Here is a 15,907-nt window from a genome sequence, read left to right on the forward strand (position 1 = left end):
TTAAAAACGTCCTTTCTCTTTGATTAGGGTGCCTATGAGGAGTTTCCTGGATAGCCCTCCAGGGGGCAGTCAGGTACCTCAATTGTTTCCAAACTAGTCTGTGTTTTTTAATTTTATTTTACCGTTTTGGAAACGTATGGCCTGCTTTGTGTGCTGTCTTTCCTAATCCTAACAGTAAATAATTAAAAGCAAGGAATACCATACTGTTAGCTGTCTGGCATATTCTTCCCCACCCTTCTGACATTGAAAAACAAATTCATTTTCATGCATTTTCCTTTTATGTTGGTTATTTTTTAGGCAAAGGACCAAGGTGTGGATAGGACAGCCTGCTCCAGGTTGGGATATACCTGGAGATTTTGGGTGGTGAAGCCTGAGGATGGTGAGGTTTTGGTAGTAGGGTGGGGCACTTTGGTGCGGTTCGGTGGCCTTGGCGATCACCAAAGCCCTGCTCTCCGTGCCGTGGCGCTGGCCTCCTATGTGGGCTTCGGGCTTTGGTGATCGCCCAGCTGGCCAACTGCACCTTCCAAGTTTCCATTTCTCCAGGGCAGCTAAGTTCCATCACCAGGAGATCCACTGTAATGCCAGGAAATCTCCAGCCTCTACCAAAGTGTCAAAGAAGGAGGAAGCTCTCACATCTGCAGAAGCAATAAGTAACTCATAGTTAGAACGTTCTTCTTCTGACTTACAATTCAGTTCCCTTAGAGTTCTCTCATCCCCAGCTGCCTCACAGGGGAGTGAAAGGGCAGGCGATTATAAACAGCTTTGGGACTCCTTATAAGAGTCTGCTTGGCATGCAGAAGGTCCCTGGTTCAATCCCCAGCGTCTCCAGTTAAAGGACCAGACAGGAGGGGATGGGAAAGGCCTCCGCCTGAGACCCTGGAGAGGCATGAAGAGGGGCTGTAGTTGAGTGGTAGAGTGTCTGCTTGGTATGCAGGGGTTCGCAGGTTTGATCCCTGGCGTCTCCAGTTAAAAGAACCGGTGGCAGCTGATGGGAAAGAAAGACCTCTGCCGGAGACCCTGCCAGTCTGAGTAGGCAATTCTGACCTTGATGGACCATGTAGAAGTCATCTTCATGTATTCATGTGGTCTACAGATGGCGTGGCTTTATAATTGTGGAACTCCCTCCTTTCCACCTTCCCCTGGCTCCAACACCCCCCCCCCAATGTGTTTCCCAATGCAGAATTGGCAACCTTAGAAGAGCGGGTTATGTGGCGGGGGGGGGGGTGTACAGGAAGTTTCCCGAGGCTGGAGGTCCTGTCAGCGTGAAATGCGTGGCAAAATCCTCGCCCGTTGTGCTATTAAATTATTGTATTTTTAGCAGCCTCCTTTTGCAGGTTTGCCAAGAGCTTTCCCAGCCGGGCTTCTGGCAAAGAGGCCTTCCCTGACGCTGCCTCATCGCATGGCTCCTCCAAGCCTCCTAATTAACTGCACAATCAAAATAATAGGAGGGCAGAGAGGTTAATTTTCGGGATCTCCCCCTCCCCGGTGGAGGGGAGATTTTCGGGGGGGGGGGGCATAGAGGAGAGCCCGAATTCCTTGAGGTTTGGGAGTGTGGGGGGGGGACTGCCCCAGTTAATGGATGGAGGCTTTGGAAATGGGTGCAAAGGAACCGAGAGGAGAAGGGCCATTCTGTGCCCCCCCCGGGAACGGCACTAATATTCTGCTTCTATAAAAAGCCTGCATAACTCTCTTTTCTGCCCCTCCGTTCTCCTCTTTTGATCCAGTTTTCTGAAACAAATTACTGTTTTTTAAAAAACCAAAACTGTGTAGTACAAGTGAGGGGGAGGGAACCCTGGGGAGGGCAGGGCTTGAGAAGAAGAGGAAGGGGGGGGGGTAATGCCACAGAGCCCCCCTTCCAAAGCAGGAATTTTGTACCAGAAGAGCTAATCTTGGTCATCTGCAGATCAATGGTCATAGCGGGAGATCTCTGGGTGTGATCTGAAGGTTGGTAACAGTATCTATGATTCCTCAACCCCAATTCTCCAGGTATTTCCCAACTCAGGGCTGGAGACCCTAATTCCTAATCTAAGAATCAATTACTTGGAAGCCTCTTTTCCCCCTCAATTCATTTCTTGGTGGGAGACGATTTGAACAGTGAGCTTGAGACTAGTTTTCCCTTGCCCGTCAGGGTTCTAACTTGGACCCCCAAAGGTCCTCATTGAACTAGGCGGCAAGGAGGGCATCACAGTACCGGAGAACTCCAGCAGAGCCGGAAACTGCTTGTTGGATGGATGATTGGCAGAGGAGTATGCAGACCGGGCAGTTCCACAGAACGCTATGGCAGCTTCTGTGGAGGCTGGCTTCTCTGTCAACCCAAATGATGTGTTTTTTTCCAGCAGGGATTAAGAGCAGTCTACTCTAATCTGGAGAGCCAGGTTTGATTCCCCACTCTCAGAGAGGGAAGGAAAGGGCTTTTTAGGCTACTTTGGGAATCTTTTGCATAAGGAAAAGTGGAATATATGTATTTTAAAAGCTCTTCTTTTTCTGATTTACATCAGCAATATTTCTTCGCAAAAGCAAAACTTTCATGAAACTGATAGGCATACATTAGTTTAGACTGGGGCAGTCTCCCTGCATTACTGGCAAATGTCTGGAGTTCATCCTATTATTGATATAGAATCCTAGAGTTGGAAGGGGCCATACAGGCCATCTAGTCCAACCCCAGCTCACCTCCACTTCCTGAGGATGAAACGGCTGCTGTAGAGGGTGGATCCCATGCCCCCTCCTGAGGTTCCTGTCCTCCCCAGCCTCCACCCCAAATCTCCTGGAGTTTCCCTCCCTGGACAATCTCTGTATTGCTCATTTGTGTGGGGTTGGATACGTTTTGGGATTGTGATGTGGGGGCATGCAATGGCCACCACCCCCAAACGTCACTGGCCTGACAGCCAGACAGCATCTCCTGGCTACCTGACACACCTGCTGTCTGAGGAAGGAACGGAATAAATAAATAGCAGATAATCTGCTATGGGAACACCCATCCTTTTGTTCAGCTCTGGCTGTTTTCAGAAGCTAAGCCGCAAATTTGTCTTCCTCAGACAGTCACCTGCTTTCTGAATAAATTCTGTTGGTTTATAGCAAGCTGGTTATACATAAATTAGCTAGGACAGAATTCAATTTATATGGGGAAGAATTCTTTCAGGGGGGATCGTGCTTCTGTGAAGTTAAGCAGATTGTGCTGAATCTGTGAATTTAGGAGCAGAGGGGATTGTGTCAGTGCTTGGCTCTTGTGGTCCTTTCCTCCGACTGGCCAGCGATTCTGGGTTGGGTTTTTTTTGGGGGGAGGGGATCATCTGGGCACAGAATTCGGGTCACTGTGGGTGGGCAGGTAGTTGTGTATTTCCTGCATTTTGCAGGAGGTTGGTATACTTTCCAACTCTATAACTCTCCCTAATGTGCCCCCCCCCCGTTCACCTGCCCTCCCCCCATAGCATTTTTCTTAGCCTGGCAGCTCTGAGCAGGAGATGGTGTCACCATGCTCTTCGGCCGCTAGTCAGGCCACGTTTCCCATTTTTCGGCTGATGCCTGTCTGACCTGCAAAAGTGTCCTACCTCTCAGGGCTGTTGGAGGACAGCAGAGGAAATGGCCACAAAGCATTTTGAACCTTCTCTAAAATGCTTAGATGCCTTTGAAGGTGCTCTGAGGGTCGTGGAGGGGTTGCTGAAGCAGAAGAAAGCTTTCAAAAAGAGGATTTTTGGAGCCTCGGAGGTTTGGCTCGTTCAGCCCCACAGCCTGCTTCCAACAGGGACCAGCCTGGCCCAGCCCCCTCCCTGACCCTTGGCCTCTGGCCCTGTGAGCAAACAGCAGCCCTGCAAGGTAGGCTGGCACAATGACCCAAGAACCATGAACAGCAGGCTCGTTGTTCCCAGCCTTGCAAGCCATCGGCGCAAAGTCACGAGGTGTTTCCAGCCTCTTAAGCGAACAACAGCCCCGCGAGGCAGGTCGGCAGCACAAACTGCCCCGTGAAAAGGCAGCCAGCCAGCAGCCAGTGCCCAGGCGGCCGGTGTCCACTCGGCGAGGCAGGCGGCCAGCACCCGGGCCCCGAACCTGCCGCCCCGGGAGGCTCTCTCGGCGGAGCTGTCCGGCCAGCACCGCGGCGACTCCCCCGCGCCGTGCGCCGAGCGCCTGGGGGCGGGGCGGGCCGGGCCGGGGGGCGGGGAAGCGGGGCCGGCCGGCCGGCCGGGACGCGGGCTCAGTGTCTCCGCGGCGCCCGGCAGCTGCGGACGAGCCGAGGCGGGCAGCCCGAGCCCCCCACACCCCCCCGGCCCCCTCGGCCCCCGGCCCCGACAGCCCGCCCGCCCAGCCATGGCCGAAGGCGGCGGAGAGGGCGAGGACGACGTGCAGTTCCTCCGGACCGTGAGTTTCCCCGGGGCGGGCGGGGGGCACTGGAAGGCCAGGCCAGGAGAAAGTTGCGGGGCGAGGCGAGCAGGGCCCGGGGGGGGGGGGTCTGCAAAGAGGGGAGACTGGGGGAGGGGCGGGGGGAAGGGTCCTCCCAGCTGGACGTCTCTCCAGGACTTCTTTCTGCCGTGCAGCCCCCCCCCCAAGAAAGCCCATTGGATACTGGGGGGGGGCCCGGGGCGGGGGTCGCCTCCTGGACGGCGCCGGAGGCCAACGGGAGAGGGCTGCTGCTGCTGCTGCTGCCGCCGGGGGTGGGGGGGGGGGTGGGGGGGGGTGACGCGGCTCCTTTCTGCCTGCCTGCCTGCCTGCCTGCGGGTGGGGCTCGGCCTCCTCCTCCTCCTCCTCCTCCGGCGCTGGGCTAAAATTAGAGCGGGCCCTCCGGCCCCTGAGGCGCTTGCCGGCCGCCAACAGGTGGTCATCCCGGGGCAGGGCGGAGGGGGCCGCCTCGGACGCCCGGGGCTGCTGCGTGGCGTCGAGGGGCCGTCTGAGCCTCCAGCAGTGGCCCGAGGGCGGCTGTTCCCCAGGCCGCCGTAGGGCCAGGTACACTGCCTCTGGGCAGGGAGGCTCCACTAGGCTGTCCCGGGGTTTGCCCCGTGCTGGCCTCTTCCCCCTTGGAAGGTTGTTGTGGCCCTAACTTTCTTGGGCTGTTTTTCTCAGGGGACAGGTCTCTGATCCGGACCGTTTGTGGCAGGGCCGCCTGAGGGGGAGAAAAAGTTTTCTCATTCCTGTGCTGGGGGGGGGGGGGAGATGGAGAAGATGTGGGGATGTGAACCCAAATGTGCCAGTCAGTGCCCCCCCCCTTTGCCCCAAGGAAGGGCTATGCCCCTGGGCTGACCTGCCTCTGGGTTATCAACCTTTGTTTGCAGCTTGTGGGGTTTGGGCAGGGTTTGGGGAGCCCCGTTTTGACCCGCAGAGCTCTGTCTGCAGCCGGGGAGTCGGAACTGGCCTCTCGCTTGAGGACTTGAACGTCAAGGTGGAGCTGGGCGAGTCTGCCGGCTGGAAGCAGCAGGAAGTCGGGGTTTGGGCTCCTGGGTGGCAGGCCTGGGAAACTGGGGGCATTTGGGGTGGCGAAAGGCTGTCTAGACGGCCGGGGGGGGGGGGGGCAAAGGTCTAGCAGGCCTCGGCCAGCAGAGGAGTTACTCACCAAAGCCAGACGGGGATGGAGCACAACTTGTGCCTCCTGCACGACTCCCAGGACGGTGGAGGTGGGCAAAAGGCTCTTCCCTGCCCTCCCAGAACAGCAGCACAGGCCTCCCCCTGAGGCCTCTCAGGTGCCTTGACTCCTGCCTGGTGCCCCGAAGGGAGCGGAGGACGCAGATAAGGCCTCTGGTTGTGCTGGGAAGGAGAGCCCTTTGCCCGTGTTTTCTCAGGCAGGAGACTCTGAACGGGGTCCGGGAAGGATGAATCCTTGGAACTGGTGACTCTGCTGAGGGATAAGTGGGAAATGAGGGATAAGTGAGGGATAAGTGAGGCTAGAGAGTCAGAAAGGCTGACTGGATGAGGTAGATCGGCGGGGTAGATCGACCCCCCCCCTGGGGTTTGAGTAGTACATCATGAGGCCTCCTTCTCCACCCCGTTAGTAGTGGGGTTCTGGACTGGGTTTTCCGTCATGTTGGGTTGTTCTGTCTTTTAATGGGTGTTTTAATGGGGATTTTATAAGACACTGTAACCCGCCACGAGCCAGCCAGGGAGTGGCGGGGAATAATAATAATAATAATAATAATAATAATAATAATAATAATAATAATAATAATAATAATAATAATAATGCACTTAGGCAGATTGTGAGTGGGTGGGCAGGAAGGGATGGACCAGTGTTGTCTCTTGTGGCCTTTCCTTGCCTCCCCAGGGAATTGCTGATCACCACCATGGGATGGTAGGTGAATTCCCTCCAGGCCAGGCTGGATTCTGGAGATTTTTGGTGGGGGGATCACTTGGGCATGAAATTGGGGTCACCATGGGTGGGCAAGTAGTTGTGAGTTTCTGCATTCTGCAGGGGGTTGGACTAGATGATCCTGGAGGTCGCTTCCAACTCTATGATTCCAGGATTTTATGAAATCCAGGAGGCTGGATTGGGGGGCCTAGGTCATGGAGGCTCAATGGAACTCTGGGCCAGTTGAAAGGAATCCGGCGAGAATGTCTCAGAATTTTGGTGCAGTGGTTAGGAGTGTGGACTTTTAATCTGGCAAGCCGGGTTTGATTCTGCGCTCCCCCACATGCAACCAGCTGGGTGACCTTGGGCTCGCCACGGCCCTGATAGAGCTGTTCTGACCGAGGAGGAATATCTGGGCTCTCTCAGCCTCTCCTCCCTCACAGGTGTGGGGACAGGAAGGCCGCTGTAAGCTGCTTTGATCTTCTTTGGGTAGAGAAAAGCAGTATATAAGAACCACCTCTATTCTCCTTCTCCTTCTCCTTCTATCATCATCATCATCTCTCCTGAACAGTGATGCACTGTTCCTGCATACATGTTTTTCAAAACTATATATCTATGGTTTTACTGCTGTTGCAGGAACTAAAAGCCATACTCTAAAGGTGTCAGACCCATTTGTTAGGGATCTGACATAAATGTCGCTTCATCGGCCATGTTTGCCATCAAATGCAGTGCTTGGGAATGGAGGTAGCTTTATAAAGGACATGGGCAAGGCCAATTAACAATGTTCTTTTTTACTCAAAGTACAAACATGCTTAAAACGTCAACCTCTTATATAGTGTTTCCCGACAGCCCCTCCCACTTCTGCCGCCCAGGGTGCTTTTGCGAGGGGACAGTGTCCAGGGTGGCCAAACTGGCTCTCCAGATGTCCATGGACCACAGCTCCCATGAGCCCCTGCCAGCTGGGCGTAGTCTGTTTGCTTGGATTGAGATAGGGAGGGACAAAGTAGGAATCATGAACAGGAGACAAGTAAGAGCATTGCCTCAAGTTGCCACAGCGGGTTAGATAAATGAACATCATTTATCTGGGCCCCAAGCAAAGGTGAGACACCCTGCCCCTTTCTGTGCTTACAGCATAAAATGACAGACTTCTGCTTCTCAAAAGAACTATCCCTGCCTTGCCCAAAACCTCCTCTAACAGGCTAGCAAATCTGAGCTAGGCCCCTGTAGAACTCTGGCCCTCTCTCAAGTTGTGCATTGATATATCTAGAACATTGCCTATGGAATCCTCAGTGCAAGCCTGCGAGGTAGGCTAGGCTGAAGGAGCCAAAGGAGAGGGAAAATAAAACTGCGGTAGTAGCCACCCCAAAGCAAAATTCTTTTAGCTGGCACAGCTAATCAGGTCACCAATAGCCAATCAGAAACCAGGCTGGGCAAGAGTCGCAGCTAACCCCACTCACATTCTGAAAACACTTTGTAGGCGTCAGGAATGGGGTCAGCACGCACCACAGCACCCATGGGTGCCATGTTGGGGACTCGTGCTCTAACCATGGTTCAATTTTCACCACTTTCGCCATGCTTGAAGACTTTTTGGCTGTGAGGTGGAAAGGGATTATATAAAAGGGGGCCAGACCCATGGCTAAGGCTTGCTTTTGTGTGGATGCTGAAGATTAAATTGCAAAATCTGGTCTACTTTGACTAGGGTTGTGGACACTGGCGAGGGAGGGGTGAGTTGCCAGATCCTGTTAGGAGACTCCTGGAGATTTGGAAATGGGCCTGGGGTGGTCAGCGACCTCTGTATAATGCTTTAGAATGGTTTGGAGGAAAGATTGAGGGAGCTTGGTCCATTTAGCCTGGAGAGAGAACGACTCAGAGGTGATATGATGACCATCTTCCAACACTTGAAGGGTTGTCATAGAGAAGATGGAGCAGAGTTGTTTTCTGTTGCCCCAGAGGGTTGGACCAGAACAATGGGTTGAAATTAAATCAAAAAGCTTGTCAGCTAAACAGTCGGAAGAAGTTCCTGACAGTTAGAGGGTTCCTCAGTGGAACGGGCTTCCTCAGGAGGTGGTGATTCTCCTCCTTTGCAAGGTTTTAAGCAGAGGCTAGATAGCCATTGGACAGAAAGGCTGACCTTATGGACTTAGGGAGAGTGGGTGGGCAGGAAGGGATGTGCCAGTGTTTGCCTCTTGTGGCCTTTCCTTGCATACTCAGGGAATTGTTGATTGCCACTGTGGGATGGTAGGTGAATTCCCTCCAGGCCAGGCTGAATTTGGTGGTGGTGGGGATCACTTGGGCATGAAATTGGGGTCATTGTGGGTGGGCAGGTAGTTGTGAGTTCCTGCATTGTGCAGAGGGTTGGACTACATGAGCCTGGAGGTCCCTTCCATCTCTATGGTTCTATGATTCTATGATATGATTCTCATGCACCCTCCAAAGTAGCTCTTTTCAACAGGGGAACGGATCTCTGTAGTCTGGAGATGAGTTGTGATTCCAGGAGATCCCCAGGCCCCACCTGGAGGCTGGCATCCCTTTTCTGCCCTGCAGGAACTGGAGCAACGATTGTTCTCTCTGTGTATAATTCATTGAAGGCTGAAATGCCACGTGGACAGGGAAGGGGACATCCGTTGCCCACCTGTTTGGGCTATGAAAATGGCCAATTGCAAGGCATGCTGGGAAGTTGGTGTGACGGGCTTGCCAGCTTCTGTGCCCCCATCCCACAGGACAAGGGGAAGATCTCGGGCTTCCCTATATCCTCTCCCGCTCTGCCAATGTCCGTATATCTACCGTGGTTCCAGGTGGTGGATCTGGGCTATGAGGTTGCATTTCTGTGCCAGGGAACAGTCTGTTCTTCCCCAGAGCTTAGAGATGAATGTTTTGACTTTGGGGGAAAGTCATTTTCCTTCTCCCAAGTAGTCCCAGGGGGCAGTCTGAAGGGCATATGGGACAGAAGCCTTGTGAAAGAAAAGCAGGTCCAAGTCGACTTATGGCCTGGATGGATAAATGCTTGGAAATCCAACTCAGGCTCTGTGATGAAAGAACAGGGGGATAGAGCCAACTTGGGCAGCAGCCTCTAATCCGGCAAGCCCCCTCCTCCACATGCAACCAGCTGGGTGACCTTGGGTAGTCATAGTTCTAACAGTGCTGTTCTCATAGAGCAGTTCTCTCAGAGCTTTCAGCCCCACTTACTTTACATGGTGTCCGTTGTGGGGAGAAGAAGGGAAGGTGACTGTAAGCTGCTTTAAGGCTCCTCCAGGTAGTGAAAAGCAGGGCATAAAAAACTTCTACAAATGGAATTAACAAAGGCTGAGTTTGACAGCAGCAGCATGGTATAGTGGTTGAAGTACTGGATGAGGATCTGGGAGGCCCAGGTTTGAATTTTCCTACACTGCCATGGAAGCTTGCTGGGTGAACGTGGGCCAGTCGCATCTTCTCTACCTGACCTACTTTGCAGGGTGGTGGTGAGGATATAATGGGGGGGGGGGAGAAGAGCGGTTTTGAGTCCCTGTTGAAGACTAAGGCAGGATCTAAACCAGGGGTGGGCAAACTGTGGCCCTCCAGATGTCCATGGACTACAATTCCCATGAGCCCCTGCCACTGGCTCATGAGAATTGTAGTCCATGGACATCTGGAGGACCACAGTTTGCCCACGCCTATTACGATTCCCAAGGACTCTGCTGCTGTTTGGAGAAGAAGAGCTCGTTTTTTTATACCCTGCTCTTCAGTACCTGAAGGAGTCCTAAAGCGACTTACAAATACCTTTCCCTTCCTCTCCCCACAACAGACACCCTGTGAGGTAGGTAAGAGAGCTCTGAAAGAACTGCTCCATGAGAACGGTGACTGCCTAAGGTCTCCCAGCTGGCTGCATGTGGAGGAGTGGAGAATCAAACTCAGTTCTCCAGACTCCAAACTCAGTCTCTGTTTGGGGGGAAAGGGTGAAGGCTATACAGCAGGAAGACGTGTGCATGCACATGAAAGCTTATGCCCAGAATTAAACCTGGGTGTAAACTGCACGGAGCTTTTATTCCAACCCCAGGTCGATTCAGTCCCTGCCCTCTACACAGAATGCGATTTCCGTTTGGATTTTGGGCGATTTAAATTTTCCTTCTGCAGCAAGAAGGATTGATCTGGAGTGACCCTACCTTTATTGTGCGATATCTCAGACTGCTTTTAATCCTAAATATCCATTTGGGAAAGAAAGCTCTGATAGGCTATACCTGGTCATGTGACACACTTGCCTTAAAGGAGAAGCCCCTAATTTCTCTCAACTTCTGTCGGTCCTGGATTTTTCCTCCCTCCTCTGCCTTTTTCGATCCTTTCCCCCACCCCTCCAAGAAAAGAAAGAGGCTCCCATGCAGGGGACTCTGACCTAGGAAGCCATGGCTTAATTGAAGTTTTGCTTCCAGGTCAGAGGTCACAGTGTCCTGGTAGCCCTGAGCTCAAGCACCTCCTGTTTTTGAACTTCACAACAAATTCTTGAATGCATCCATCTTCTTCCTCCCTTCCTCCCTAATACTGTGGAAGAGAAGGAATTGTTGATTGACTATCACTTTATATTGAAGCAGTCCATTGAGCCATCAAGGTAAGTATTGTCTTTTCAAACCAGCAGCAGCTATTTGGGGTCTCAGGTATTGTCTACTCAGAGTAGCAGCTGTTTTCCAGGGCCTAGTCTGCACACAAAGGATAATGCACTTTCAATGTGCTTTGGCAGCTGGATTTTCCAGTGCAGAACAGGAAAATCTACTTCTAAAGTGCATTTAAAGTGCATTATCTATTGTGTGCAGACTAGGCCCAGGTCTCAGGTATTGTCGCTCTCCAGGGTCCCAGTTTGCCACTCAGGCTGGAATTAGCTCTCCATGGTCTCAGGTAGAGGTCATTCATATCACCTACTGCCCGGTCTGTCTTACCTGGAGAAGCCAGGGATTGATGCCGTGCCACTGAGACACGCCTCTCTCCCTGCCGGGGTTTGGATCTGAGACCTCCTGCATAGGAGACAGATGCTCTGACACTAAGCCACGGCCCCTCCCCTCACTAGGCCCGTGCCATGATGGGGCAGGCCTCAGCCCCTGCAAATCTCTTCTCAGCCTGACGCAACACATCCTGTTCCAGGACCCCAGATGTGATCCCAGATGTGTGTTGCCATCTGGACCAAAGCAAATTTAAACTAGTTTCTCAGCCCCAGATAGTGTTGCCAGGTCCCCCCTGCACATTGGAGCCTGGGGAGGACAGGGACCTCAGTGGGGCTCAGCGTCACAGAGTCCACCCTCCAAACTGGCCTCCTCCAGGGGAACCAATCGTTATCATCTGGAGACGAGCTGTAATCCCTGGGGATCCCCAGGCCCCATCTGGAGGTTGGCGTCCCTCATCCAAGCCCTGTAGGACTTCTTTAGTGCCAGTGGGAGCCCAGAGATGCTGCCCAGGAGGGAGCTGAGTCCCTGTGGAACATCAGTGCCTTCTGCCTCCTCAAGCAGTTGCTCGGCTACTTGGCCGGAGAAGGGGCCCAGGGCATGCTGCCTCCGTGGGAGTTCTTGGGGACAGCCGACTCCTCTGCGGTTGGGCCTAAAAGGCTTGTTTGAGCCCTGCTCAATGGGAGACCGTCTCTGTCAGCAAGTCCCCCCCCCCCCCAGTTCGGCTCTGAGCTATGTGCTTACCCAGACATGGCAGGAATGCTTCGAACAGGTGCTGTCTCCAAAAATACCCCTCTCCCCCCCTCTCCCCCAGCCCGCAATGCAGGCGGGCAAAGGGGGATGAGCGGGGAGGGCGTTGACCTAGACTGGGGGGATAAGGGGACAAAAGGGGGGGGCTGCTTTCTCTGTTACCCCCAACTTTTCCCCAGCCCCCCTTTTTTCCTAAGAAGTCACTCCCTGAGAGAGCAGTTTGCCTGCTTGACTGTTTGCAGCTCTGTCCTCGTGCTCCATTTCTGGAAGGTGCTTCCCTGGACCAAGTGGGGGGTGGGGTGGGGGGAGCTGCAAAGGCTGCTGCCTACCTAATTGCTTTTTCGGAAACCTCGAATAGCGAGCTATTCCTCGTGGAGAGATGTTTCCTATTTTAAGCCGCCTGTGTCTCCTTAACAAGTGAAGCCAGAAGGATTTGTTTAAAGGGGGGAAAAATACAAAGTCAGTAAGTTTTTCCTTGTTTGGGGGATTGGCTTTCATGGATGCCAAGCTGGGGATTTAGTGGCTTTGTGTGAAATGTTTCTTTTAAGAAGTCTTAAGGCTTTTGCAATGCTCAATACTCGTAAAGACATAAGAAGAGCCCTGCTGGATCAGACCAGGGGTCCCTCCAGTCCAGCCTCCTGTCTCACACAGCAGCCTGCCAGTTCCTTTAGAGGTCTTGCAACAGGACATAGAGGCCGAGGCCGTCATAAAAACATCAGAAGAGACCTGCTGGATCAAACCAGTGAGGGTCCACCCAGTCCAGCATCCTGTATTACAGGGGTAGTCAACCTGTGGTCCTCCAGATGTCCATGGACTACAATTCCCATGAGCCCCTGCCAGAGTTTGCTGGCAGGGGCTCATGGAAATTGTAGTCCATGGACATCTGGAGGACCACAGGTTGACTACGCCTGCTGTATTACACAGAGGCCGGCTAGTTCCTCTAGAGGGCCAGCCACAGGGCACAGAGGCTGAGGCCTTCATAAGAACATCACAGTTGAAAAGGGATGTTGACAAACTGGAACGTGTCCCGAGGAGGGCAACAAAGATGGTGAAGGGTTTGGAGACCAAGACATGTGAAGAAAGGTTGGGGGAGCTCCGTCTGTTTAGCCTGGAGAGGAGATGACTGAGAGGGGATCTGATAACCATCTTCAAGTATTTAAAAGGCTGCCATATAGAGGAAGGAGCAGAGTTGTTCTCTCTTGCCCCAGAGGGACAGACCAGAATGAATGGGATGAAACTAATTCAAAAGAAATTCTATCTAAATATCCGGAAGAAGTTCCTGACAGAGCGGTTTCTCAGTGGAACAGGCTTCCTCGGGAGGTGGTGGGTTCTCCATCTTTGGAAATTTTTAAACAGAGGCTGGAGAGCCATCTGACGGAGAGGCTGATTCTGTGAAGGCTCAAGGGGGGTGGCAGGTGACAGTAGATGAGCGATTGAGATGTGAATGTCCTGCATAGTGCAGGGGGTTGGACTAGATGACCCAGGAGATCCCTTCCAACTCTATGATTCAGACCAGTGGCCCATCCAGTCCAGCATCCTGTCTTACTCATACCAGTTCCTCTGAAGGGTCAACAACAGGGCACAGAGGCTGGGGCATTCCTCTGATGTTGCCTCCTGGTACAGCCTACCTTATACGGTTGTTGTGCTTTTGAAAGGAAGAAGGGAGTACTATGTATGTTGTTTCAACTAAAGATGTTCTTTTGTCTAGGGAGACAGTCCTAGCAGATCCACTCCATTCTTAACTACTTTAAATTGCACAGAAGAGCAAGAGATAAAAGGAACCCACCATTGTTCTGAGAGAACAGTTTTGCTGGAGAAAATAACTGCTCTGGAAGTTACACTCCATTAGACTCCACTGGGATATTGGGCCAGTCTTTGGTCTCACACCAAGTCAAGCAACATCTGGGGTCCATGAATGCATCTCCTCAATATTCTTAAATGGATCAACATCACAGGGCCTGTGGATTTGGGCTGAGGGGATATGGTAGGGCAATTAACCCTCTTTATAAAACGTGGTGTTGTGCTTAAGAGTGGTGGCTTGTAACCTGGAAAATGGGGCTTGATTTCCCCACTGTTCCTCCACTTGCAGCCAGCTGGGTGAACTTGGGCAAGTCACAGTTCTCTCAGAGCTCTCCCAATCTCGCCTATGTCACAGGTTGTCTGTTGCGGGGAGGGGAGAGGTAGGTGATTGTAAGCCCCTTTGATCCTCCTTAGGGCAGAGAAAAGCAGGGTATGAAAATCAACTCTTCTTCTTTTTAGAAAAAAACCCTTACATTTGAATAGCCCACTGGGAACTATTATTTGCCCCACCGGGGAAAACAGAGGGTGCCTGTAAACTTTCAAACAGCTGAGAGAGATCCAGCATTGGTGTGCTGGACTAGGCTCTGGAGCCCAAGGTTCAAATCCTCCCTCTGCCATGGAAATTTCCTGAGTTACCATGGACCAGTCCCATAGTCATGGTGAAATCTACCTCATAGGGCTGGTGTGAGGATAAAAATGGAGGAGCAGAGAAACTGCTTTGGGGTCCCAGTTGGAAGGGAAGATGGGTCAAAACTGAAGCAAATAAATAAAAATGGCAAGGGATGCTGTGTGGCCTCCGTCTGCTAACCTAAATTATCCTTTCCAAAGACCAGTACTTTTGGACAGGGATCTCCAAACCTTTTGAGCTTGTGGGAATTCTAACACGGGTGGTGGACACAGCCAGCAAAATGGCAGCTGCAGGAGGCAGAGTCAGATACAAAATGGCTGCCACAATGGGCAGGATCACACACACAGGATGCCCAAGTACAGGGGACAAGAGGGGTAATGCAAAAAATACACCCAAAAAAGATGAATGGGAGAAAGTAAAGCCAAAGTAACTGTGGTTAGGGATGTTCCGGTTTTATAGCTAATCTCCAGTTCCCCTGGATAAAATGGCTGCTTGGGAGGGCAGACTATAGCATGATACTCCATTGGGATCCCTCCCGCCCCAGATCCCACCCACTCCTGGTCCCCCCCCAAAGTCTCCAATATTTTAGTGTTCATCCAACTCAAAGTTGTAGCATAAACTCTATTGATATAACGGCAGCCTTCAGCTTGCAGGTCTGGGAGAGCTTTGTCAAGAGGCCGCTCCCCAAATCCGGGCTCCGTAAGCCTTTCAGAGACCTGAGGCAGCACATTCCACGGGCAGAAATAGGCCTTGGCTGTGAAACCCGACCTCTGGGAAGGGATGCGGCAGGCGGGCTGCACTGAGGAGGTCAGGTGGGTGGCATGGAGGCAGGGGGGACGGTGGCACTGCATCATGCTCCTGCCAAAGCTCAGTGAGATCGGCCGCATTGTGCCCATTTTACAGCAGGGCAACTGAGTTTCCATGTGAATCCATGACGAGGTTGTGGCCCTGCCCAGGTGAGAGAGCAGGCCTCCAATGACCCTGAGATTATTTATTTACTTATTTTATTTATACTCCATTTTTCTTTCTCATAGAAGAATAGTTGGTTGTTATACCTTACTTTTCACTGCCCAAAGGAGTCCCAAAGTGGCTTATAATTGCCTTCCCTTCCTTTCTCCACAACAGGCACCCTGGGAGGTAGGTGAGGCTGAGAGAGCCTTGACAGAATTCCTCAGTCAGGACAGCATCCAAATTGCCGTACATACTTCTCCCCTTCTCCATGTTGCCTTTACAACAGCCCTGTGAGGTATGCTTGGCTGAGTGCACAGCCGTCCAAAGGTTATCCAGCAAGCTGCAGTGGCAGCTGGGGGGTCGGAACTTGGGTCTCCCAGATGGGTCCAACAGTCACCTCCATGCCATGCCGGTTATCCATCCTTGTAGGAGTCTGCCTGTTTTGTCTGCATTGGTCTGTGGAGCAACCCTCGGGGGGCACGCCTGGCCTCGGCAAGGGCCAGGGCCTTTTCGGTCCTGGCCCCTGCCTGGTGGAATGAGCTCCTTGAAGAGCCGTGGGCCCTGTCGGAGCTTTCTGAGTTCTGCAGGGCCTGCAAAACGGAGCTC

At 52.6% G+C, this 15,907-nt stretch overlaps 1 protein-coding gene across 10 annotated transcripts in view; it reads left to right on the plus strand.

The window, feature by feature from the left end:
• Positions 1 to 4,180: 4,180 nt before the first annotated feature.
• The window catches only part of RYR1 (ryanodine receptor 1), a 241,827-nt gene continuing 230,100 nt past the window's right edge, over positions 4,181 to 15,907 (plus strand). For all 10 annotated transcript variants that reach the window (XR_013230906.1, XR_013230910.1, XR_013230908.1 and 7 more), the window contains exon 1: positions 4,181 to 4,353. Coding sequence is in view for 3 of the 10 variants with exons in the window: in XM_077336555.1 (XP_077192670.1) it covers positions 4,303 to 4,353 (51 nt within the window). In the remaining 7 variants the exon portion in view is untranslated. The remainder of the gene's footprint in view (positions 4,354 to 15,907) is intronic.

This window comes from Paroedura picta, chromosome 5 (assembly GCF_049243985.1).
Source record: "Paroedura picta isolate Pp20150507F chromosome 5, Ppicta_v3.0, whole genome shotgun sequence".
NCBI lineage: Eukaryota > Metazoa > Chordata > Lepidosauria > Squamata > Gekkonidae > Paroedura > Paroedura picta.